Source organism: Rosa chinensis, chromosome 4, assembly GCF_002994745.2.
Source record: "Rosa chinensis cultivar Old Blush chromosome 4, RchiOBHm-V2, whole genome shotgun sequence".
NCBI classification, from domain to species: domain Eukaryota; kingdom Viridiplantae; phylum Streptophyta; class Magnoliopsida; order Rosales; family Rosaceae; genus Rosa; species Rosa chinensis.
The window spans coordinates 58,001,206-58,026,283 of record NC_037091.1 but is presented as its reverse complement, the minus strand read 5'-3'; the positions used below and the strand labels follow the sequence as shown (position 1 = coordinate 58,026,283).

At 37.2% G+C, this 25,078-nt stretch overlaps 4 protein-coding genes and 1 long non-coding RNA gene across 8 annotated transcripts; 2 read left to right on the top strand and 3 right to left on the bottom strand.

The window, feature by feature from the left end:
* Positions 1-663: 663 nt before the first annotated feature.
* LOC112196776 (zinc finger protein CONSTANS-LIKE 10) lies at positions 664-3,456 on the top strand. Of its 3 annotated transcripts, none has more exons than XR_002935376.2 (4): positions 664-1,271; positions 1,799-2,003; positions 2,450-2,850; positions 3,198-3,456. XR_002935376.2 is itself a non-coding variant. In XM_040517462.1 (3 exons), the coding sequence occupies exons 1-3, from the start codon at positions 807-809 to the stop codon at positions 3,280-3,282; spliced, it is 933 nt and encodes a 310-aa protein (XP_040373396.1). In that variant the 5' UTR covers positions 667-806; the 3' UTR covers positions 3,283-3,456. The 3 variants fall into 3 exon arrangements, 1 of the variants encoding a protein (XP_040373396.1); XR_002935375.2 differs by having other exon boundaries at positions 666-1,271; positions 2,468-2,850; XM_040517462.1 differs by lacking the exon at positions 1,799-2,003 and having other exon boundaries at positions 667-1,271; positions 2,468-2,850.
* Positions 3,457-5,565: 2,109 nt separating this feature from the next.
* Positions 5,566-9,752, top strand: LOC112200181 (zinc finger CCCH domain-containing protein 15). Its single transcript, XM_024341200.2, has 3 exons — positions 5,566-5,660; positions 6,041-6,735; positions 7,440-9,752. Exons 1-3 carry the CDS (start codon positions 5,630-5,632, stop codon positions 7,764-7,766), a joined length of 1,053 nt encoding a protein of 350 aa, XP_024196968.1. The 5' UTR covers positions 5,566-5,629; the 3' UTR covers positions 7,767-9,752.
* Positions 9,753-18,514: 8,762 nt separating this feature from the next.
* Positions 18,515-21,161, bottom strand: LOC112196475. 2 transcript variants are annotated; one of them, XM_024336833.2, is made up of 4 exons: positions 20,224-21,161; positions 20,075-20,134; positions 19,813-19,954; positions 18,515-19,516 (listed from the first exon to the last, which is right to left on the bottom strand). In XM_024336833.2, exons 1-3 carry the CDS (start codon positions 20,990-20,992, stop codon positions 19,842-19,844), a joined length of 942 nt encoding a protein of 313 aa, XP_024192601.1. In that variant the 5' UTR covers positions 20,993-21,161; the 3' UTR covers positions 18,515-19,516; positions 19,813-19,841. The 2 variants fall into 2 exon arrangements, with proteins under 2 accessions (XP_024192601.1, XP_024192600.1); XM_024336832.2 differs by lacking the exon at positions 18,515-19,516 and having other exon boundaries at positions 19,581-19,954; positions 20,224-21,159.
* Positions 21,162-21,919: 758 nt separating this feature from the next.
* Positions 21,920-22,788, bottom strand: LOC121053008. Its single transcript, XR_005810509.1, has 3 exons — positions 22,337-22,788; positions 22,168-22,235; positions 21,920-22,072 (listed from the first exon to the last, which is right to left on the bottom strand). It is a non-coding gene; the product is annotated as an uncharacterized LOC121053008 (long non-coding RNA).
* Positions 22,789-23,295: 507 nt separating this feature from the next.
* Positions 23,296-24,708, bottom strand: LOC112200603. The gene is made up of 3 exons (XM_024341631.2): positions 23,932-24,708; positions 23,790-23,855; positions 23,296-23,673 (listed from the first exon to the last, which is right to left on the bottom strand). The coding sequence occupies exons 1-3, from the start codon at positions 24,701-24,703 to the stop codon at positions 23,549-23,551; spliced, it is 963 nt and encodes a 320-aa protein (XP_024197399.1). The 5' UTR covers positions 24,704-24,708; the 3' UTR covers positions 23,296-23,548.
* Positions 24,709-25,078: the final 370 nt, after the last annotated feature.

Genomic DNA, 25,078 nt, shown 5'->3' with positions numbered 1-25,078 from the left:
TCAAAAATTATTAATCAAAGTCAGTTATTCTATTTATATAAATTGAACACTATTTTTGAGAAATTGATGTCTACTTTGGTGAGAAAAATTGTATGACCATATTGGGTTAAAATTTCAAGTGCTTAGCACTTACGTTCTTCAAGAGGAAACTTTGTGAAGAGCATTAAGACCACCTATATATGTACAATGAAGTTTATGCATTATATCTTTGCCTATGTTGTGATGGAAAGTTTATTAGGCTACTGAACTTTTTAAAGCACCCTGTAAGTGCATCACACTTGTCGAAATTGAAAGGTCATGAGAAGGCAACTCGCGTATTCGTGCCATACTCAATCAAATGAAAAGAAACGAAACCTCCACATGGTTTCTACCGAATGTGTAATCAGGATGACATGGGGCAATTAAGACTTGGTACTCTTCCGCCAAGCAGCCTCCTCATGGGAAAGGAAACCCTGGATATTGGAGGTAACATTATTTCTCCCATCAAACTCGGTAACAAAATTCGTGGCCGAGAAACTCCCACACTCCGGCCCGACTGCCGTACCGGAATGCCTAACCCTTACTCACTATTGACGCAGACGGCTAACAAATCTCATGGCCTAATCATTTGGCGTATGCGTTTTAGGAGTTAGGCAGAGAAGTGCAGGGGGCCGGGGCAACAGACTGTTTGTGCTTTATTTAAAAGCTAGGTTTCCATAACTTGTCGGAGTTAGAACCAATATGTTAATGTTCTGAAACCAACAAACAAAGGCAATTGAAGCTCCTACAGATCAAGAACAAACAAGAAGATCAAGCTGAGATCATCCATGGCGAAAATTTGTGACTTTTGCTCGACCTCAAGCGGAGCTGTACACTGTAAAGCCGATGCGGCACATCTCTGCCTGTCTTGCGATGCAAAACTTCATTCAGCTAACCAAGTAGTGAACCGGCATCCCCGTACCATCTTATACGACTCCGGCAACTACCTCTCAGCTTATGTTGGCTGTTTGGATCACGGCAGCTGCGACGGTGGCATCGAGCTTATGTGCCACTTGTGTGACCGGAACCACCATGTGACGACATCCCAGGTGCATCAGAGACTTTCAATCAACAGTTACACGGGTTGCCCGGCTGCCGAGGACTTACCAGCAATTTGGGGTTTGCAAGTGAATCATGATCACACTAGTAGTACAAGTCATGTGGGGAGCTTGGATATTTTGGGCCAGATTCTCGACTTGCAAATGATTCAGACTAGTGTTCCTCTTGGACTGTGCAGCAATACAACTAGTCAGGTGATTTGGTCGATCCATTTCTCCAAAAAGTCAGGCATAGTTCTTTTTATTCAAATCATTTGCTTACTAAAAGTCTTTTTTCTTTTTTTGTCGGTGAACTGTCATGTTGAGTAATTTGTAATAATTATGTGAAAGTTATGAATTTAAATCTCATGGCATCATGAAATAAATGAGTGAGATGTAGAAAAGAAAATTTTAAAAAAAAATTCTCAGCAAATGTAATTCTCTAGCTAAATCATCTGATTCCACCCCACTTTCACCAACATTCGGAATCCAAAATGGTTTACATGATCATCATTTTGTGGTAAAGCTAGCGAGTGACATCACTGACATGTATGCTTGTGAATATATAGCCAAAAACAAAATCTTTTAGTTGATCTAAAAATTGTTATAGTTTATATTGTTGTTCGTTTGAACTTTAAACTTGGCCTTCCAGCTAGAATTGAGAACAAAAAAATTGAGCATACGTACGTGTTCAAATTATGTTGAAAGTTAAAGATTTTTTTTTTTTTTTTGTCTGGTTGCAGGTTAAAGTTGACTGTGACTTTTTCCAATGAAAATGCGATAGATTCTGTTAGTTCATTTGTTGGGTCCTCCCATATTCCATTCAAATTTTCTTGGTTCCATTTTTGCCTTGATCACGAATTCATGATTGTCAATCTCAATGTCAACAACGCCCACCATCAGGTATGTGGGCCGTTAACACTTCACGTCGACAACGACATATAGTTGGTAAGGGACACTATGACATATAGAGCTACTATCATATACTTAATTGGTTACTTGTTATGATAAATTGGGATAAATTGTTAGATGAAAAATCATATGATAAATGGTCAAATGTTCATGATTGATCTTCTTATCTTCATGTTGCATACCAAAAGTAATTGCAACAATATTTGCTTATTTAGTTGTTTATTGCATGACAGGAGTAACTTTGCACCTTCTAGTATTAGTAGACACTAGAAAAACACACATGCATTCGGGTGGGTGTGGAGTTAGTTAATTACAATAGTGGGTAGTTAACCAAGGCATTATATCTTATTATGCATGTCCAATGAGGAATACAATTAATGTGCTTATTTTGCTAATATTATCACAATTGGACATAAATATTTACAAACTTGGTATGTCGGTATATATTTTCTGTTTGTTCAAACTAAAGAACACTTAATTAGTAATGACTGTTTCTGTAGCTGCGATCTGAAAAGATGCAAGACCAGCTTGGGGTTTGTGATGATGATTCAAATATACCTGATGATGAGTATCTAGCATTCCTGAACTTGGAAGAACTAATCGGAGACGAAGATGATCAAGATCTTATTCTGAGAACCCAGAAGCTGCTTGATGATCACGGGAACGGCAATTATCACAACCTAGATACGGCGGCAGCCTCCATGGACGGTCCGTGTGAAAGTTCTTCTATTCCTGTCAATGGATCTTTATGTTCGCCCTGCTCGTCAGTACTCTACAATCCTTTAAGCACTAGTGTCGTTTCACAAGGTGTCAAGGGTGAACAAGTCTTTGACGCCAGAGCAAATGCCGTGATGAGGTACAAGCAGAAGAAGCATTCTCGTGTGTAAGTACTACAAGTCACTTCTTCTCTAGACCCTTCAAAAATATTAGTTATTATAAGGTATAGTACTACGCTCACCCTAAAAATTAATCTCAACATCATTTTTCTTTATCATATGAATTGTCTATAATACCTTCATTGAAATAAGTACCGTATTTAAGCCAATGGTTGTTTTATATATGGAGGATTCACAAAAAAGAAATTAGGTTAAAAAGAATTTTAAAGTAAGTAGCTTGATCTTTTCGAGTCTGTGATTTATTTTAAAGCATATTTAAGTGGTGCCTTGATTTCTGTCTTTAGTTTCTATATACACGCATGCAGAGGTTAAGTATTGTCTTTTCTTTTTTAAGGTATGAAAGGAAAATTCGATACCAAAAGAGGAAAGCCATAGCTGATACACGTAAGCGGGTGGGAGGTCGATTTGCAAGCAATTAAGAAGCAAAACATCACCGTCACTGAAGCTCTTATATTCGTTACTCTTTAGATCATATTATTAATCTGTATTTAGATAAGGCTCTTGGCTTTCTGTAGGATGTTCTCTACGAGGATATCTGTAATGCTACTAAGCATGCTTGAAGTATAGATATTACATCTCCCTCAATGCAGCAATCTATAATGAATGATAATATGGACGTAGAGATAAGCCTCCCAACTTGACTTGACTCCAAACCCTATCATTCAAAATAAAATATAAAATAAAATAAAATTTTTATTCTTTTAATTAGAACTAATATTACATGTACATTCTCACATGTTGAGGCAATAGTGCGAAGATTTTTTTTAATCAAATTTAGGTATCAAGTATATTGAAATATTGTACAAGTTTGTAAATAACTAAATACGTGTAGTACATAATCAAGATCGACTGAATGAGTTTACCTATATTTATGTACCATTGTGGGTACTACCACATTTTCTTGTTCTGTCTATAGATCTAAACAGCAGAAGGGTATGTAATGATCATTCTGGCTTGAGCCTAGTATAAGTTTCTTATGATTTGATAACACTCCAAAATTGTCTTTTGAAAGTGCTACACCACAATTGTAATCAACTCTATTGAGTTTCTATTATATGAAGATAATTTCTTTATTAAAAAAAAAAAATCAAGATCGACTGACGCTTTTGTGGTAATTTTTAATTCAGTAAATAAAAACGTCCTATATTATTGGTTTGTGACATAAATTTGATAATTAGTAACTAAATATACTTATTTACTCATATGTACTGTATCAAGATGAGATCTAATTAGCAAAAGCTATGTGGATAAAAAAGAATGACCGGTGCCGAATGAACATGCAAAGTTCAAATGAGTTTGTACTTGGACTTGGATTGAGTTAATTATTCGATCTATCATGTCGACGCTCATTGCTTCTAACATAAAATTGAACGTGCGTGGTAAAATTTTTGAAAAAATAATAGAGAATCTATACGTGTGTGTATATTTTTTACATGAAGTGCTTCTTCTAATAATTGTTCACGAATAAGCCCTCGAGTGATTCATCTCATCACTAGTTTGGTTATAAGATAATTCTTTATGTGATGATTCACCAAACATGCATATGTTATTAGATTTTGATGGAGGAGCTACATATGTTCGGACAAAAAGGGGTAGTTATAGTTGTGATAAAGAAGCAAAACTCCCTCTAAAACCAACCGAAAATGATGGCTCTTCACTTCCTTCACAATTCTTCTTGCATTAAACTTCTATTTCATTTCATAACCCAGCTGAAAATTGAAGACCCCAAAAAGACCAAAAGACCACCATCAGCCTCCCTCTCAATGAGCTTCCAAACTAAGCAACAATGTAAAGCTAACCGCAACTCATCGCTTTTCACAACCTAACCTGTCTAATATATCCCTTCACCTTCTTAAAGTTGTTCTAATAGCTTATTTTTATAATAAGAATAAGTAAAATTAAGAAATAAAAAAGACCGTTGGACGATTAGGATGGTCCGAAAATTCATTCACACTATGTGATATGTATTAGTTTAAAAAAATCGGGGAATACTTCTAGCATTATAATTATAGGTGAAACAAAGAGGCATTTATAGATGAGATTTAGTTAATTGTCAATGGGGCAACTATTATTCAAGAGTTGGATTATCGTTGGTGGTAAGATAGCGCGTGCAATATTTTCTACTAATGAGTAATCGCTATACAATATGGAGCGAGTGAGTCTCATATTCATATTTAAAAAGTGAGTGTAATTAACTGAGACTAAGTTGCTTGAGTAATATTTCTCTCCGTAATTGTGGATGAGATTTTAATTTTTAGAATTAAAGAAAAATTTGCGAGGGTAATTAGGCCAAATCGTGTAAAGTGGCGGGTGGATGTCAGTTGCCACTCTAACCACGTGAACCAACACAGGGAGAGGGGAGGGAGTAGGATAAAACTACTGGTAGTGTCTGTTTCTTGGAGCTCAACATTCTTCACAGTGAACTGGTTCAGACGCTGTAGATGAGCAACACGTGGGAATCCAACGGTTCAAATTAGCTCCAGACACAACTACTGGATCTTTGTCCTAACGATATCGACGCTTTAAAATGACGAAATACCCAAGTACATACGAAAGCCAACTGTTAGAATTCCGAGGGTAGTCCATGTAAATTTAGCCTCGAGAGCTGAGCTGGCATTCAGTTAGAGGACGGTTTTGGATACGCTCTGCTTCCTCTTTTTCCCTCCAAATTCTTCTCCCCCTTTCTCCTCACTCCTATAAAAGCCAGCCTCTACCTCTATTCCTCAACTCTCCTTTTTCTCTCAGATCGGAGAGAGCTTCTCCGTTATGTCACGTTACGACTTCAGTGCTTCTGGAGGTAACCAATTCCTTTCTCTCCGCTTTAATTCGTCGCTCAATTTGTTTGTTCAATCCTAGATCTGCTTCTTAGTATGTGAAATCTCTGTTCCTCGATACATGAATCTCTTCTTCTTTTTTTTCTTGATCGGATTGTTGATTTTACCGAGCTTGATCCAATTCTTGAGGCGTTAAACTGAAGCAAAATTGTTTCTTGAAGATTAGGATTTAGGAACGGTCATCTTTAAAATTCAAGAACGTAATTAGAGAAAATCGAAGCGAAAGTGCAAGAAAACTGTGATTCACTGTTTGTATGATTTTCTTGATTGTATAATTTCGTGATTTGAAGGAAAAATTTATGCTGAAGTGATCGGAAATTTGTTCTTGTTTGGTTACGTACAGTGAAACTGAAACCGAGAATGCAAAACGACGTCGCCTACTCCACCGCCTCAGCTCGCATCGGAACCTCCGCAATGTCATCATCGCAGCCTCAACCGTACGGCGGTGTTTACAGCTCCGTTTACTCCTCCTCGATCTTCGGTCCAAAGCCTTCTTCCGTCGCACCTTACGGCGTCCAATCAAACTCCGACACGTCGCAGGCCTACCGCAACAAACTCTACCAGTCTCTGCTGGTCCAAAACCGGCAGGAGATGGTCAACCGCCACAGCCTCTGCCTGAAGCGCCTCCACGAGGCGGCGGAGGAAGCCGACGCTCTCCGCCGTGAGAACAGCCACCTCCGCAACGTCAACGTCGAGCTGAACAAGCAACTCAGTCTCCTCATCCACGCCTCCATCCAGAAAGAGATCGAAGCTTCTTCAAGCTCTGTGCAGAGGTCGCCGTTTGGGATCGTCAACGGAATTCGCGGCCTGTCAATTGACGGCAAGTCGTCGGCTCAAGAGGAAGAGGAATTGAGCGATCAGAGTCCGACGAGTGAAGAGGCCGAGAATGTTGATGTGGAGAGGATTTCGCTGCCGAAGAGCATATCGGTGAGGTCCAACGGCTACGTGAAGCTTCCTCCGGTGACCGCTGCTACCAACGCCGCCGCTCGGATTCAGACAGCGGCCAGATCTCGAATCGCCAAGGCAATCAGTGCTTCAGTAAGTCGATGCTATTTTACTTTTACATGTCATTCTTGGTAATTTTAATCAAATTGCTTTGGTTTGCATTTTACTTGGTGTTTTGTAATCTTTCTAATAGTCTATTTACTTGGTGTTCGTACTGTTAGAGTGAGAGTTTTACTGTCAGAAGTGAAATTGGTAAGATACAGAAATCAATTGCACACGGAGCACTATATTCTTCTCTGTGTTCAAGTTTACTTTTGCTCATGGGAATCCTATTTGGTTGGCTGTGCAAGCATTTGCTTTGAATCATTAATTTGATTTTCGATTTTGTTTACTGCTCTTGCTGTCTTTGATTACTTTTGATCATGGACTCCTTTGTGTTTTAAATTGGGGGAAACTTGGGCTGCAATTGCATGAGCCTTGATTCATTGCAGTGGGTGGAGCCCTTAGTTTGGTAGAGCACATTTAGACTCTGTATATAAGCAATGCACATAAACTGTATGTGAAATTGCCAGAATGATATAGGTGATGATACTACCTCTAAATATATTCTTGAAACATGCCTCTTCTAATACTGTGTTGATTGGGGAAAGCCATTAGTTTGATTGAGCGCATTTAGGCTTTACATATAAGCAATGCACATGACCTGTTTGTGAAAATGCCAGAGATATGTGATAATTCTTTCTGTAACTTAGCTCTTGAAACATTGGATCTCCTTCTGATGATTATGTGTGATGCAGCAAAAGGTGTACGTTCAAGGAGGGAAGAAAGAGGAAGTGCCACTTGAACTGGAGGTGTTCAACCAGGGAATGTTCAAGACTGAACTCTGCAACAAATGGCAGGAGTCTGGTGACTGCCCCTACAAAGACCACTGCCAATTTGCTCACGGTGTGGAGGAGCTGCGCCCGGTGATTCGCCACCCGCGCTACAAGACCGAGGTCTGCAGAATGGTGCTAGCCGGTGATGTCTGTCCATATGGCCATCGCTGCCATTTTCGCCACGCGCTCACTGAGGAGGAGAAGGAGCTTGCTGGTGGCAACAATACGCCCAGCAGGCCAATCAGGTAAAATATGATGGAAGACAGTAAGTAATAAGGGAGAGAGCTGGGGTGGAGAACAGTAGTGATGTTTATATTACATGCCTTAAGTATATAATGCCTCGTTATATGGTAACTATAAATATGGAATGCATCAGATAGTGAGAATAATTAGTATACGGCAAAAGTCCAGAAGATGGAGAAGAGATGTGGTTTTCAGAGATAGAGATGCGCTTTCTTGCTTCTTTTGTATGTGATGGTCTTTCATAGGTAGATGAGATGTTTGGTGATGGCAAACCAAGCTACCAACCAAGAAGAAACTCTCTTTGGTTGATCCATGTTAATATGTTTTCTGTTTGGACTTGTTTTTCAAAGCTATTCATCTCACTCTCATTTTGGTTTCAATTTCTCCCTGATGGGCTTTTGCGTGTTTGGTTTTGAGTGAGCTATGATGCCCCAAGTCCCTAGCCTGTTGGTCTAAACCCCTAAATGCCATTCTCTGTGTGTGTGACTTATATATAGAAGAGTAGAAGAATGAGGTTGCTTATTCTGGCACAAACCAAAACGAAATGAGGGAGTTTTGGATATAGGTGGTTAGGTAAGAGATGAGAGTTTCGATGAAACACTCACTCTTAAGTCTTACCTATTCCACCTATATCCTTTGATTTTGTTCCTCCTTTTCCGTCTTTTTTTTTTACCTTGCATTTTTCAGATCTTGGTCAGTTGGAAATGGTAAGGTCGCTTCGTCTCTCTTCTTCAAGTTGTCTGTCTATTCAATCACCTGAAATCAAGTCTTGGTAATTAATGTTCGATCTTGTCCTGTGTTTGAATATCTGGATCCAATTTACCCAGTAACCCACATTACCATTCTGTTTTAACCGCACACAAGCACTTCCAAGGTTTGTGCCCAACATATTTGTTAGCAGTAATTTAAGTTGAATTTGCTGTGCAGCCTGTGCAAAACAAAAACAAAAAACAAGAACAGAAAAGAGGTTATATGATTTTAAATTTACATTCTGTTGCGGGCTCCAACCCATCATAATCCATGATATAGAATAGTGAGACTACTTAAGCTAGAAAGTGTTTCCTTGTACTTGTCTGGGTAAATGTTATCTTTGTCCTTGGGCCTACGGCTGTGATATATTCAGATAATAAAAGGTAAAATCACCCAGAACAAGACCTCTAGAATCAAATGTAAATTAAATTATAGTGCGTCAGAATTACGGTTTGTAAGGTTAGAACAAAAGTTTTCTAACATTTCAGAGTATTAAAATTTTAAAGTTAAAGTCACTGTGTATCTTATACAATAAGCTAATCCAACAGCTTCTGATGAGTTCTATAGAACACCCCCGGTTTAGAACTTTAGATAGTAAAAACATACGGTATCGGTTAAGGGTGTACGTCTTGGGCGGGCCTTAATAAACCAAATCCAAACTTATTAAATGGCCTGAATTGGCCCAAATAAACCCAATAAACCTTATATATGTGGGAGGAGAAGGTGGATTGGTCCACTTGGAAACAAAGGAGAGAGGAAGGGTAGCTGGTGGAGGAAGTTGCTGGTAGGTGAGACTTGAGAGATGGGATTCATCATCTTTATCGATCTAGATGAACGCCTTTGTTTTCCCCCGATCTGCTCTTTTTCTGATTCACAAGGGAAACAAATTAATGAGAGAAAGGGGAAAGGTAGATAGAGCCCAAGGAAGTTTTGGGGTATAGGCGGGTAGGTGAGAGGTGAAGACTTGTTCTTGCATGAACTGTTTCTCTTCCCTATGCCGCCTATGCCCCATGATTTCCTTTGGTTCCTCCCTTTCCTTCTTCTTCTTCTTCTTCTTCTTTTCTCTAACTCTGCATCCACTCTTGCTTCTGGTATGTTAGGTCGCTTCTTTGATCTATTTATCATCAGCAAATGTTCTGCTTGTTATTTTTATTATGAGATAAGCTTTGTTCAAACATCTAATTCTTGTCTATGAAATAAGCTTTTTATTGATGACCCACTTTGATATATCAAGGTGTTTAACTGTTTATGTCTAAGTTAATACATATATAATAGTTGTTCACTGCTGTTTTTACTTGCCTTGGATTATAGCTTAACTTTCCCTTATGGGTAATCTTTTATGTGCACCCTTCTAATGAAATAGAATCCGGAGACTGAGAGAGGAACTTACTGGGATGAATTTCAAATCAGACTTGATAATAGAGAGATTTGATGTATAAAATTGATCTGGTAGAGTAAATATTATTCTGAATTGGTAGAGATGTACTCGACCCAAAGAACAACACTTTATGTGTGAACTGTGACTCTGCCTATGGCAGTCTAAGAAGACTGATCTATTATTAATACAACACCAGAGTTCGTTAGAATTCAAGGCAAAATAGTAGGTGACCTATTTTAATCCAACTCATGGCTCTCTGACCAAAGGTACTATGGTCCTTTCAATATTTATGACAATTTTGCATAGCTAATATGAGCTTATATGAACTGTGTTGGTACCCTAATTATTCAACAACAGCTCAACATAGCTAATGTAACCAGCTAGCTTCTTTGACAAGAGATTCTTGGCTTATTTTAAATAATATCCTTGATACCTTAACATGGTAGTAATCCATTGTGGTGCGGATGATAATTTTCACATTGGATTCCCTAGACTTTTTTTCATATTCATTCCAGAATCAAATTGAAAGTGTGTTGCAGAGTCTTCAGTCACAGAAAGTCTCTGATATGAAACCCTGTAAATTGTGTCTGTCGCATTTCTGAGCCACAAAGCATAGTGTGTTGCACATGTTTTGATTGCCAGAAGAGAAGAGCAGTGGTCAAGCTGAAACCAGCACAGTGCAATCATGTAAGGTATTCAATACTGTATTCAGTGAATAGTTGATATTATAGGTACGTTTTAACTGTGAGATTTGTTTTGTGGTAAATAACATGTATTTGGTTGAAGGAAGCTACTTGTGCCAAGCCTGAAGAGAAACGAAACTGTTTTAAGTTATGCACAATTCTTGAACACTTGTATTCTTTCTTGTACTCACATACTTCATCAACCTTGGCAAACGCTGGTTAAGTCACTGTGTCCTTTGAAAAGTAAAAATTTCAAAATTTTCAGTACTGTGTGTTTCAATGCAAGATAAGATATAAATGTTACGAGATCTTTTGACAGTGATTCTCTGAGCTGGTCAGTATTTCTGTGGAAAGTTTCAATCTTGAGGATCAAGTACTACTGTACTAGCCATGGTTTTTCCTCAGCAGTCAAACTCAGGCTAACTCAACCATGGTTAGCTTGTTAGTGTGTAGCCAAGGGTTTTAAAGCTGTGCCTCAGTTCAGTATATAAAGATGGGATCAATGCAGAGCAGTGTTGCGTTCCATTGAAGGAGATAGTTTGGGTCGGAAAGGCAGGGTTTTGGGGAAGTTGTTGAATGGGACAGTTCCAGAATGAAGCTCCCTCTTTCTCTCTGTTGTAATTTAAACAGAGGTTGATATCATTTCTTACCAACCCCTCCCATTTATACAATTTCCTTAAGTTTCTCCCTTTCCCTTCCTTCTCTTTTACCCATTAAACGGATTCATCCATACAAATACAAAAGACCTGAATTTGTTCTGCATATCTACATTGCCCCTACTGTTCATTGTCTCTTTCCATATCTTCCCTGATCCCTATAACACAATTTCTATTCACGTTTTTGTCTTCCGTTAGATGTATACTATGCGTAACGCTCTATTTGTTATTCATGATCAATACTTGATTGATTTGCTATTTTGCTGATTTGAAGAATAAAATATGGGTCTGGTTGTGTGTAAGAGAGGAACAGTGCTAAGCTAAATCCATTGTTAAGAGTAGGGCCGATCATTTTGTTTAATGAAAATCAATGGGAGATTTCATTGCAGAGCTGAAATCTCTGGCTAGTTTGAATTGTTCTGGTTGATTAATTTTTTCTGATGAACAAGCACTTTGCAAACAGTCCAATGGCTTAGGGTGCCTATACGGTACTAAAAACTGAAATTGTCGCACAAAAGAGATCTCTGATAATGGGGAATTTGATTGGGTGTAGAAATTCACACACCTTTTTTAGAATAAACTCATCCATAAGAGTGTTTTAATATACACTCAAACCAATTAATTAGGTTTATTCAAAATATAAAAAAACCTATTAAATAGGATAAATATTAAAACTCAATGTTGTTAAGAATTACTAAAACTGCCACTATCAAATTCCCCATTCACCTATTAAATATGATTAATATTAAAATCCAGTCTTGCTGCCGATAGAAGTCATGAAACGGTTGCCCATAGACGTTGCCCGGAATTACTCAACCTTTGATTCCAACAATTGAAAACTCTCCTCTGGGTTGGAGGTTATGTAATCTCCACATTCAAAAGTCTAATCTCTACATTCAAAGCCAATATCAATATCTCCACAATCATGCGATTATGTTTTTGATTTCATGCATGTTGTGATTGTGATATAAATGGATCGCACAACCAGAGGTTGGTGGGTTGCCTTTGTTCAACTGCATATCCCTTTAATCCGACTGGCACGGTTGATGAGCATTGTGTTTGCTATCTATTCAATAGGCGTGTGTCTTCCTGACGAAGAGGTATTTGTTTTGTGATTTTTCAGGGTTTATGCTATTGAATAGGTATAATAGACTCTACAAGTTCTTGATTGCATGTTTCTTTTTCCTCTTATTGTTTCTCAATAGATTCTACAAGTTCTTGATGGCTAAAGAATACTCCCACCTAGAGTTTAGGTGCAACCTTCTCCACAATCATGCAATTATGTTTTTGATTTCAAATTGTGATTGTGATATAAATGGATCGCACAATCAGAGGTTGGTGGGTTGCCTTTGTTCAACTGCATATCCCTTTAATCCGACTGGCACGGTTGATGAGCATTGTGTTTGCTACCTATTCAATAGGTGTGTGTCTTCCTGACGAAGAGATATTTGTTTTCTAATTTTTCAGGATTTATGTTATTGAATAGGTATAATAGACTCTACAAGTTCTTGATTGCATGTTTCTTTTTTCTCTTATTGTTTCTCTATAGATTCCACAAGTTCTTGATGGCTAGAGAATACTCCCACCTAGAGTTTAGGTGCCATCTAATAATAGGAATATCGTTGAGAAGTAAATTTAATAGGAATATCTACACAAACATATCTACTAAAAAATAGCAAATATATAGATCAAATCTAAAAGGAAGAGATATACAATAATTAAGGCAATTAATCTTTTTAAATAAGGAATATCTACACAAACCATCTCCTAAAATATGGCATCAGTTATATACTATAATTAAGACAATTAATCATGTTGAGATATCTAATAATAGGAATATCTACACAAACATATCTACTAAAAATGACAAATATATAGATCAAATCAGAAATGAAGAGATATACAATAATTATGGCAATTAATTGTTTTTAAATAAGGGAAAATAAATTGATTGTATTGAATTCTAATTTGTGTTTATAACTGATGTCATATTTAAATTTTTTTTAAAAACTATATTTAAGGAATATTTTCCCTATTCAATCAGAAGGGTAATATAGTCAAACTGAAAAAACGTGAAAAAACTTAATTATAGACTTAAAACCTAGGGCTAAATACTAGTTAGTACCCTGTGGTTTAGGTGCAAAATCAATTCAGTCACTGGACTTCTAATTTCATCAAAAACATCCCTGCACTTTCAATTTTGATCTAATAGGTCCAATTCGTTAATATTCTGTTATGGGTTCAAGTTATAGTTGAATTATTTGTTGGAAAACTATTTGTTTTTAATAGTAGTACTCACTCCTAAATTGACTATACAGACCACCTCGACACCACATCATAAAACATAGGTCATATATGAGTCACGTTAACAAGTTAAATAACTCAATTGTCTGAAAACTAACAAATTGGACCTATTAGATCAAAAGTGAAAGTGCAGGGGTGTTTTTGATGAAATTAGAAGTTCAGGGACTGAATTGATTTTGGACCTAAACCACAGAGGGTAGTAATTTGTATTTAGCCCTAAAACCTATAAGGAAGGTTTAATTATGTGAATGGGTGTAGATTAAAAGAAAATATAGGAATGAGTTTTTCTTAATAGGAGCTTCATTTTTTGGGTTTTTTTATAATTTTCTCAAACAAAATAATGCATCCTTAGAAAGTGTAAACCAAAACGTCGAAGTATCTTAGTCGTTGTCATGATCAAGATGAAATTTTGTAAATTTTTTTGTTTTTAAAACTAGTTTCTGTGTTGTATCAATATTATACTAAAGTTTATTTATTGATATTTCAATCAATCCATACATAAGATTTCAGTCAAGATTTCTGTAAATTCGAAGCACAGAATTTTTCATCGAAATTGCGAACCTTGCTTCAAACTTTTGACCGATGAATGAAATGAACCCCTGAGAGATAAGGGCACTCTATCCTTGGAAAGGGAAAGGGTGGGATGATGACGCAATATCAAAATGACAAGTCGCTCTAGGACAAGAAAAAGGAATAATAAGGGGGTCCAGATCCAGAAGAACACCCAAGAAAAATATGATCAGTCATTTTCCAAAAGGGCCGTCGTCCTGGAAATGGAAGATAAAATTTCTGTACTCCATTAACGTTCACACAGTAAAAGAAGTAATTATTAACTGAGTGTGGTTATCCTTTTGAAAATGCATGCATGCTTTGACCTAGGAGAAAATGAAATGCACGAGGGATCCAATGCGGAGGCGTGCGTGCTTACTCGGTTGTACGTTCTTTCTGGAGCGCCGTATACGGCTCAAAAACTTGTCGAGATCCTCACGCGCCGCTTCTTGTCCGCTAATGACCGGACACTCATGGGACACATGGCGCTTTGTGGGATGGTCTTCTCCACACAACTGTCCTTCCCATATCCAATTATGGACTCTTTTTCTTGACCACTGCCCCTTTCCACGGTTTAGCCCCCGACTTGAAGAAGCTAGCAAAGCTATATTCACATTGCATATATGCATGGATTTGATTTTAGCTATTGACTTGGAATATATGTGACATGAATAGGGGACTAGTTCATTATGTATGGACTGGATTTCGGTTTCTTTGGTGGTAGGTTTCTTTTGATTCGGTGTTGATTTGATCAGTTTTGTCAATTCTGTCGTTGGATTTGTATGATCGGTCACAACGTCAATTATTTTCCTTTCCGCCCTGTTGATATCTGGTGTTTTCAATGCAGTATTGCATCTAGGCCTGGTCATATTCCGTTGTATAGTTGTAAATTGTATTCTCGTATTATTTGGAATATAGTTTGTTACATCTTCCTCAAAGAAAATGTAGAGCCATATAAGGAGGGATAAAATCTCCATTAAAATCGGAGAAGTTTACTAGACCTAACAAAATTCTTGTTCCGAATGGTTTTGATTAGTTTGAACTTATTTTTTATCATAATATTTCATAACCTAATGTGAACTGAACTAAATGAAAAATGTATGAAAACGAGAAAAAAGTATTCACTACACGACTTCACATTTGCAATAGGGTTTAGGTTTTAGGGTTTAGAATGGAGGTGTAGACGGATTTTTGCCTCATTTGTGTAGAAATTTAATATGTGGTGGGCTAAGTAAGTTTATTCAAATTTCTTATTCATTACGGATAAGTAGATGTGTATGCATGTACTCAGAAAGTGATTAAGAAATTCTCTTAGCAACTAAATAAACTCAAATCCTCTACCTCAATTAAGCTTGATGTAAAAATGACGTAAGGGTGAGGTAAAACATATATTTTGCCGCTAATTTCTATAACAATGACATGCATGGGAGATCTGGAAGGGTCAACTTTGAACAGATGAACCTGTCATCAATCAGCAATAATAGATAACCACCTCACGAGGTGTCGAAACATGAGCCGTAGATGATGAAGATGATATCAGAACTCAGAAGGCTAGCTAACTGTTACCAGGCTGTGATCGGAAAAGATAGCCGGAGATACACCGGCCACCACTCAGTGCCGACAGAGACAGTCCACTAACTTCTGGTGGAGATGACTGTATCATCCATTTTCATTCAAACCAGAGATATTTTCTTTCTTTTCCTTCAATTAAAGAAGGAAATAGGAGTGAATAATAGGTTAATAACAAATCTAGAAAAGGGAAAGAAGGAGAATCTCAGACCGCTGACTTATGCCTTCGTCTTTACTTTAGCTTTCGCTTTTGTTTCCATGGATGGACGTATCCAAGGTAAAAGTGAGTTTTGCCCCATTTTTCTTTGTTTGTTGGTCTGCAGCACCCACATGAGCTTCCATCAATCAAAGCCTTTGCGTCAATTATGTCTGTAACATTCTCAACCATCCAAAGTTTGACAAAGAAATCCACCAATTTTGTTTTTTTAACCATAAATCATTTTTTTTTTTGGGCAAATAACCAGATATCATTTAACTTTTGTTTTTTCATTGTAGCTTTGATTAATTTAGTGAGTTCTCTCTCTCTCTCTCCATATATATATATATCAAGGACAATTCGTGTATACACAACTTGTACGGTTGTATAATTAAAATCAACTTATTACATTAAACCATAAAACATTTTATATCTTCGTAACCTGTAAATTTACTCAATCATATAAAAGATTCAAAATTTCAGACACAAACACAACCCTTTAATTAGACTTGTATGACTAGTTCCTTCAACACACCACATCCCATTTAAAAGACTTAATGATAGTATGTGATATGAAATGACATGATCATGTAAGAGCTACAGTCAACTTTAATACAATATTTTTTAAAACAACTAAAACTATATTGTCACACTGGATGATATTCCAAATTAAACCGTTAAATTTACATTGTGTGTTGAAGATTGTTTCAAAAATTGTGATCTTTCTTATCTTACCAATCATAAATTCTTTCAAACTTAGTATTTGAATTCATGAGGTGTTCAAACAAGGCTGCCGAAAATAATTGAGCTATTTAAAAAGTATTTTTGTAGGCAGACCTTACTGCAGTACAAAATAGTACTGATAGGAGAAAACCCTTACCTTAAATTGATTAAAAAGGTATAATCATTATACCGTCTGAATACAATGATTTGGTTTGAAAACATATAGGACCAAAAAGAACCACTTCAACCCTTTAACTTTGCACAAACTCAAACCTCCAATATTTAGAAGCTTATATCAAGCAGAACATGCATATACTTCATGACCTTCATCATTATACATCTTTCTGTATACATGATTAAAGAGTAGTATGTTTCATTGTTTTATGACGAGTGTTTTCAAACAGTGTTTTCCTGCTCAAATCAGGCTCATCTGTCTGCTTCGAAATTCCATGCAAAATATATATGCACAACTGCACAAGAATCCATGAATATGTAAATGACGACCCACCACGCACTCACTAACTTCACACCTTCTTATGAGTGATCGATGCTCAATAATAAGGTAATAAAACTAAAAAGGGTTTGGCCATTGATAAAGCTTTTGTCTGGATCGAGCTGAAGCCTGAGTGGGAAAATTACAGTTCACCTATTCATATGAGTACGAGAGACTAGACTCGAAGAGAGAATAATATGAAAATTCCAAGAGCCTTGGAAACCGAGTTAGTGGAGTTATTTGCATTCCCCACAAACATGCCCTTAGACTTAACTCCATCTTGAATTGGACCAAGAAATTCAACTTCACTTTAACCAAAAGAGATCAAATAATTTCATCATGTAGGAAAAAAAAATTGAAGAAAAGAAAAGAAAATGGCATTCATATTCAACCAAAAAGGTACTATCTCTCGTCTTTATATATGACCCATTATGTCCCCTTTGCTCTATAATCAATTACTCTCATTCATTCTACTCTTCCTTGCTAGCTCAGCTAGCACATTGCATTTTCAGCGCAATCATAGCATTCATCATTGTACTATCATGATGGCCAGCCACCAACAGTGGGGAACCTTGGGCTACTTTGTTGGCGGTGGAGATGATGAAGGTGGTGGTGGCTGGCGGCGACCAGGAGGAGGGAGCTGATGGCAAAAACAACATACTAAACAAGGCTTTGCAATCGCGCGCGCTCTCCTGAATGTCTAGCCACCACCACAAAAGTGGGGTGGAAGAGTTTGGAGAGCGGCGCTATTGCATTGCGGGGAATTGAGGGTAGCGGTCCGAATTTACCTTAACCTTATCACTAGGGTCTTTCATTTTCTTTCATGTACTCACTTAACTCTTGAGGTCTTTATGTTTTTTAATTTTCAAGTTTTTTTGCTCTGTTAATTAGTTGATCCTTTTTTCTTAGTATGTTTGATGTTATAAAACATGGGATGTAAGAGATGCATACCAGAGAAGCTAGCTCGTTTACTCTACTTAGGTGGGCTGCTGGGCATGCATCACTTACACCTATCATGTAATTTATTTGCTTTGTAATGGAGGTGATTAAGAAAAAGAATGACTTTATTTTCATTCTCTTGTCTCTGTCTCTCCCTTCCTCTTTGTTCTTTTGGTACTGTCTCTGGCTGATCTAGATGCTGATTCAAAGTAGAATCTGATTTTGTGAAAGCAAATTGGCAGCATGGCAGTTCCATTCTTTCATTTTCTGCACTTTGCTACTTTTCCTTTCCAGTACTTTATCTAGCTAGTTGAATTCAATTTCCAGCCTCTTAAGGAAGTTTATGTTTTGGCCAAAGGCTATAAATTTCAGTATATGAGTCTGAGAAGGGAGCAGATAGAAAAATTTCAGTATATGGTACATGTCCACTCAACCATGCTATAGTACTATACTAGAATACTGTTTCTGATAGGCTGTATAGGTTGAACAGAGAAATATTAAACCAAATGGTAATATTCCATTGAATTATCTATGGCCAGAAGTGAATTGTTGTCTATTCTAGAAACAGAGATAGTACCTCTTACATAAAGGGAAAAACAAGTAGCAACCACTATTCATCATCATGACTTTTCCTTATTCCTATAGTCCTTGCAAATTTATAATATAACAATTCAATTGCCAAAGTGTCCCTAAACATTGTAGATATAATACTGTTGTTCGTTGAACGATACAGCGAAGATTAGCATAGTTGGCAAAGATGACACACATAAGTCAAAAAATTATAGATATAATACTGTCAAATATTATGGTGCTATACCTAGCTAGCTTCTTTGCATTGTCTTTGAAGTCAGCATCTGATCATCAGAAGGATCCAATTGGTCCTCTGCCTCTGTAGAGGTGGAAAGGATGCTGATGATAAGGAAGGATGAGGAGGCATTTGGAGGCTATCGATGTTTCCTTTCAACATCTCCACAACTTCTGTAATCGAGGGATGATCGGATACCTTCACTTGACGCACCATAACCCCACTATACACATTGGATTCCCAAGTCTCCGAATCTCCAGCCAACTAAATGGTTATAAATGCACATCACTCCTCTTGAACTACTTGCCTTTGCATTGCAATCAATTTTTCCTCTGGCCATTGCCAAAATCAGCATCCCAAAACTATAAATATATGATTCCCTTGCAGCAGATCCGAGTAATTTCCAAGTCTTCAGTTCCGGAGCTGTGTAAAATAGACCATGATCTTTCGGATAAAATTTTACCAGGCAAACATTTGATATTTTTGGGAATAATTTTTGGTCCTACTAATTTTGAGGCTTAATTAATTTATAAATGAAGTGCACACATCACTTGTCTTGTGTAGATACTTGATCGCTTGAGCGATTCCAAGAGCAATCTCCTGCAGTTTTCCCAACTCAATGACTGGATTTTGCCTTCCTTTGAGGCCATAAGAGTAGCAAGAGTCCCATTAGGCATGTAATCATACATTACGTACAGCCCAAGCAGAACCCTGAGAACAGAATCCCAGGAACAGCAAAAAAAAAAATGTGGTGAATTCTACAGATAGTTCGAAATTCATTAACAAATTTTTGACATTGTGCTTAGAGTTCAGGAGGATTATGCAATTAATAGTCTTCACATACAGAGTATTTGACTACACAAAAGAATGACAATCGAATTACATTAGATTTATTCTCAAAGACCAAATCCAACAAATTGTATAGTACGTGTTAACTACAAGCATTTTTTACATGTTACTGTATCACATAGCTTATAGCTAATTAGCTGTATAGGGTGAGGGTATACATTGGTTAACTTGTACAAGAATTGCTGATTCAAAGTGTCGATGATTGCTGGTTCTGTAGATTCTTCACGGGCTTGTTTCGTTTCTTATATTTGCGGATAACAAACACCAATACAGCAACTATAAGCAATAGACCAATTACACCTGAAAATGAAGACAAAGATTCTATAAGTTCCAAAATCCAAAAACGAATTGAAATTGCAATGCAAACAAGACTAGCATGTCTATGTAGTATGTACATCATATATATCATGCAAATAATACCTGCCACACAGATTCCCACAATGATCAATCTTGCTTCAAACTGTGTGAGTTCTTTGTAATCTGCATTTTCATAAAATAGAATGAGTAATGAGAACACTAATAACAGTTCGAGACACATAAGGTTGAAGAGCATAAACTTAGGCACATACCTTTTGCACATTGGAATATGATAGGCCTAGTGTCCCATGCTTTGTCATCGATTACGCAATGCTTACCAGCCAAAGAGCAATCCCTGCACTCAACAGACCAACCGAGATCAAACCCTGCCTGCAACTCTTTCACTATGGCTTCATAAGTAGGGGACTTATAAACATCTTCATGATAATCCACAGGAGCCAGCGAAACAAGTGAGCACGTCGGTGGATAATCCATAGCCGTGTACATTCCATCTAGAACAGCATACGTGTAAGTTCCATTTCTTGTCAAACAAGGAACCTCCGTGTAGTTATAATAATACTTCTCATTATTCTGCAGGGTGACATTTCTTGAGCACTTGACAAATCGGATACGAGATCCAGTTGTGTAGTTGACATGACCCTTGTAACGAACGTCTTGGACGAAACCATCTGAATTTTCTATAGAACCAGATGGGAGGCTGCAGCTTCCGTTTGCGAAGTTGACGTCAACTAAACGGAGTAGATTGTCAGTGTATGAAATGTTTTTGACGTAGTATTTACCCGGAAATATTTCGAGGATGGTTTTGTTGTTGACACATGAGAATTCAAAGTCGGGGTCACCGCAGCCGGATGGATCGCCTTTAAGGTGGAAAGGGTACTTGATGTTGTGGATATCTCCACAGGAAGAAGAACAATCAGCTTCATTCAAGTTTCTTGCTTGAACTTGAACAAGGAAGAGCAGAAAAGCTAGGACGTCAGGAAAAAGAACGGTTGATGCAATTGATGTTGAGCCTTTCCTCATGATATAAGATTGAAATTAATCAAGCAGAATAACTATATGTGAAATTCAGAACTTGGTTTTGGATTCCAGAAAGTTTATGAACTGTGTGGATGAGCTGAGAATTGAGCGCGCAGATGATGAAGTAAAATCAAAAGATTATCCATTATATATCCCATTCAGAATTCAAAGGTCATAGTCCATTCTGGTACCTCATTAGGCTCCTTACCGAGTATGAGTTAGAAAAATCAAAGGATGGTTCATGACTCCTTTCCTTTTGAGGAAGAATGTTTTAAATTAGGTCTCAGCCGTCCAAAGTGACTTTCCCCTGTTATATGGCTCTATCCAAATGGACCAAATATAAGACAAGACTAGTCACGAGCCTATGCAAATGGGCATTAATTCCTTAGTCGGTGTCTACCAGTATACCAGCCAGTTGCCTAGACGCGTCGTGGTTCTACAAATAAATTATCCATTATTAATTGTTGTTGAAGATCAGAAAGGCTCACGTCAGATCAGAGATAAAATAAAGGGTTATTATCACAAATGGTATTACAGTCCATCTCAACCCATCGATCTCTTCTAGGACTTTGCCTATGATTATTTGCCCACACCCAGTTTGGTTATTTAGAGTTTAGAGTTTAGATTCACTTACTATGGGTTAGCCTTACAATGTGAGATAATTAGTTTCTTCTACTTATTCAGGTTGAAGTCTCTATCTTTATTTGAAGAGTGAATTTAGCAACAAGGAATTGAATTTCTGAAGAAAACCAAATGGGCAAGGCTGATTAATCTTCACATAGATGGAATTTGATAATCATTTTATCATATGCAGACCATCTGCTGCCTAACATTATAAAATGTACTACTCAACAGAGAAGATATTCAAATTAGCTACATTCTTTTGGGCCTTTGGCCATGGTCTCACAGAACAGAATCCAATACAATAGTCATATTGACTGTAAATGGAATAAGTTAGTTCAAGAATTGATGATTGCGGATTCTGCAGATTCTTCTCCGGCAGCTTTAATTCATTTGTTATATTTGCAGATACTGAACACCAATTATGCCACATTGCCACTATATGTACTAGAGCAGTTAGAGCTGAAAATGCAGACAAAGACTCGTGTTATAAGCTTCAACTTTCAAGGGAATCAAATGAATAGAGATTGTCCACGTATATATTCTACAACTCATACCTCCCGATGCCACTCCTACAAAAATTAAGATCATCTGGACTTCTGGAGTGATTTCACTTCTTTGTACTCTACATAGCATGCAAAACAACAGTTTGAATTTAACATTAAGAAAAATAATCAAGCAACATAACTGTTTTGATCAAAATATTCATTGATCATATACAGAGACCTTTTTCGCATACATTTGTGATTGGCTTATCCCATGAACTTGTGAGGAAGTATTTCCAGATAAGTAGCAGTGACGACACTTAAGGGACCATCCAAGATCAAACCCTGCCTGCAAACTTGTATGATGGCTTCATAAAAAGGAGGCTTAGTAATGTATGGACGATAATCTGAAGGAACCTCAGCAACAGGCTTGCATGATGTTCGAAGACTGTCAACTAAGTATTCACCATCATAAATAGCACAGATGTGAGTCCCGTTTTTGCTAAAACATGAAGCTGTGGTGTAGTTATGAGCCTTGCTTATGTTTCTGGAGCACTTGACAAATAGAGTAGAAGTTTGATTGGAGACAAATGCCCGAAAACGAAAATCCTTGGTATTCACTCATTAGCCGAAGTACTAGTGCTAACTTTAGGACGGTTTAAGGAGCTCTTTGTTTCAAGAATTAAGTATGGCTTATAGTTCCTTAATCAAAGGTGGCTAACTATTTTTCATTTTGAGCAAATTTTAGACCCCTAAAGTCTAAAGAAATATAGAATCTGTATTCATGTGCATTTCTGGTTGATTAAGAAATTGGAGTTGGTCAAAGAGATCCATGTTTTTTGTCTTTTCCAAAGTTGACTATGATCGACAAGTTCCTTAGCAGAAGCAATACCTGTTTTGGAGGTGACACGCTATCTGAGATTCTGAAACACAATAAAATATGTCTTTCAGAAAGTGTAAGGCAACCTGAAAATGAAATGTTTATATAAGTTAGCCGATCTGCAATATTATAACAGACTCTTCCCTACTGAGTACTGAATTAGAATTCAAAGGTGGTGAGAGGGAAATTTATATAAAGGATGGTTCGACGACTTTTCCTATGATTATCTGCCATTATTTGGTTTACTGTTGGTTAATTCTGGCACATACTATTTTAGAGTTAAGACTCACTGAAGGGTCAACCTCAGAATTAACCCCAGAGTTAATTCTGGCACATACTTTTAGCAATAATTGACATTTGAAGAAAATTATAACCAGAGGGCAAGGCTAAATAGCTTTCACATGTATTTTACATTTGATAAATGCAGAATCCAAATGTAATCACATTCTTATGGTTACACACAACAGAAATTAACAAATTGTAAAGCTGCTAGCAAGCCATTTTTACATTGATGGTATCAGATAGATAGCATTATTCCTGACTAATTGTAGAGGCTGAAGGTATGAAATTAGTTCAAGAACTGCTGATTAATGCTGGCGTCGATGATTGCTGCTGATTCTTCTTCCGCTGATGTCGTCTCATACATCTGCGGATGCGAAACACCAATAAAACCACTAAAAGCACTACAGCAAACAGAGCTGAAAATGGCAAAATGCAGACAAAAATGATCTTATAAGTTCCAACTTCCAAGGGAGTTAAACTAAACTTCACTAAAAACAAGATTGCCAAATGTATATACTTATATAATTTATACCTCCCAAAGCAATTCCCACAAATATTAAGATTATTTGGAGCTCAGTGGGTTCTTTGTACTCTGTACCTGTAGAATATAGTATGATATATAGTAAACTGACCTTCATGATAAAGATAGAATAGGCATATTATAGTAAACTGACCTTCATAACATTGATAGGGGAGTGGCTTAGTACCCAAATTTAGATCACTTACATCTACTCCACATGATTTGCCAGCTAAAGAGCAGTCGCGACACTCAACGGACCATCCCAGATCAAACCCTGCCTCCAATTGCTTCATGATGGCTTCATAAGATAGGGGCTCAACAAAATTTTCATGATAATCTGAAATAGCCACTGAAATAAGCGAGCATGGTGGTTGACGAGGACGAGCTAAGTAGTAGCCATCATAAACAGCATAGAAGTAATTAGTCCCATTAACTCTAGTTAAACATGGAACAGCCGTGTAGTTGTAAGCAGCTACATTAGCCTGGCTGATGTTTCTGGAGCACTTCACAAACTGTGTGTAAGTTTGATTTGTGCCAAGTGCCAAGAAGCGAAAATCATTGACATATCCATCCCTCGATACAACAGATCCCGATGGAAGGCTGCAGCTGCTTCTATCGGCAAAGTTGACATCAACCAAACGGATAATATGTTCATCATAAGAAATGTTCTTGACATAGTATTTGCCTGGAAATATTTCGAGGATGGTTTTGTTGTTCACACATGATAGTTCATAGTCAGGGTCACCGCAGCCTACTGGATCAACCTTTAGGCGAAAAGGGTAGCTGATGTTTTCGATATCTCCACACGAAGAAGCACACCCTGGTTTATGACTTCTTGCTTGAACTGCAAGGAAAAATAGAGAAGTCAGCACAGAATAGAGGAGAATGGATGCAGCTGCTGATTCTTCTTTCCTCAGACTCTTCATGATGAAGTTGAGAACTTGGATTAGCCTAATGTTACACAGCAGCTCTATATATATACTGAACAAGAATTTTAAAAAAAAAAAAAAAAAAAACATAACCCTGCTTATTCCTTGATAATTTTCTGGTAAGTCAACGAATCGGAGTTGGTCAAAATGCCTTGCTCCATGTTATTTCCTGTCTTGTTTCAGAGTTAATTATGACTCATGAACAAGGTACAAGCAGGTTCCAAGAAATGGATTCAAAGATGGATTGGAGGAAACGCGTTATGTGACAAAAGCTGAGCAATATCAAAGAAAAAGAATGTCCATATCTTCATTCATATATTATTTTATGATTGGCAATTCTTATATACTAGTGAGAGAGTTCAAAGGTCAATG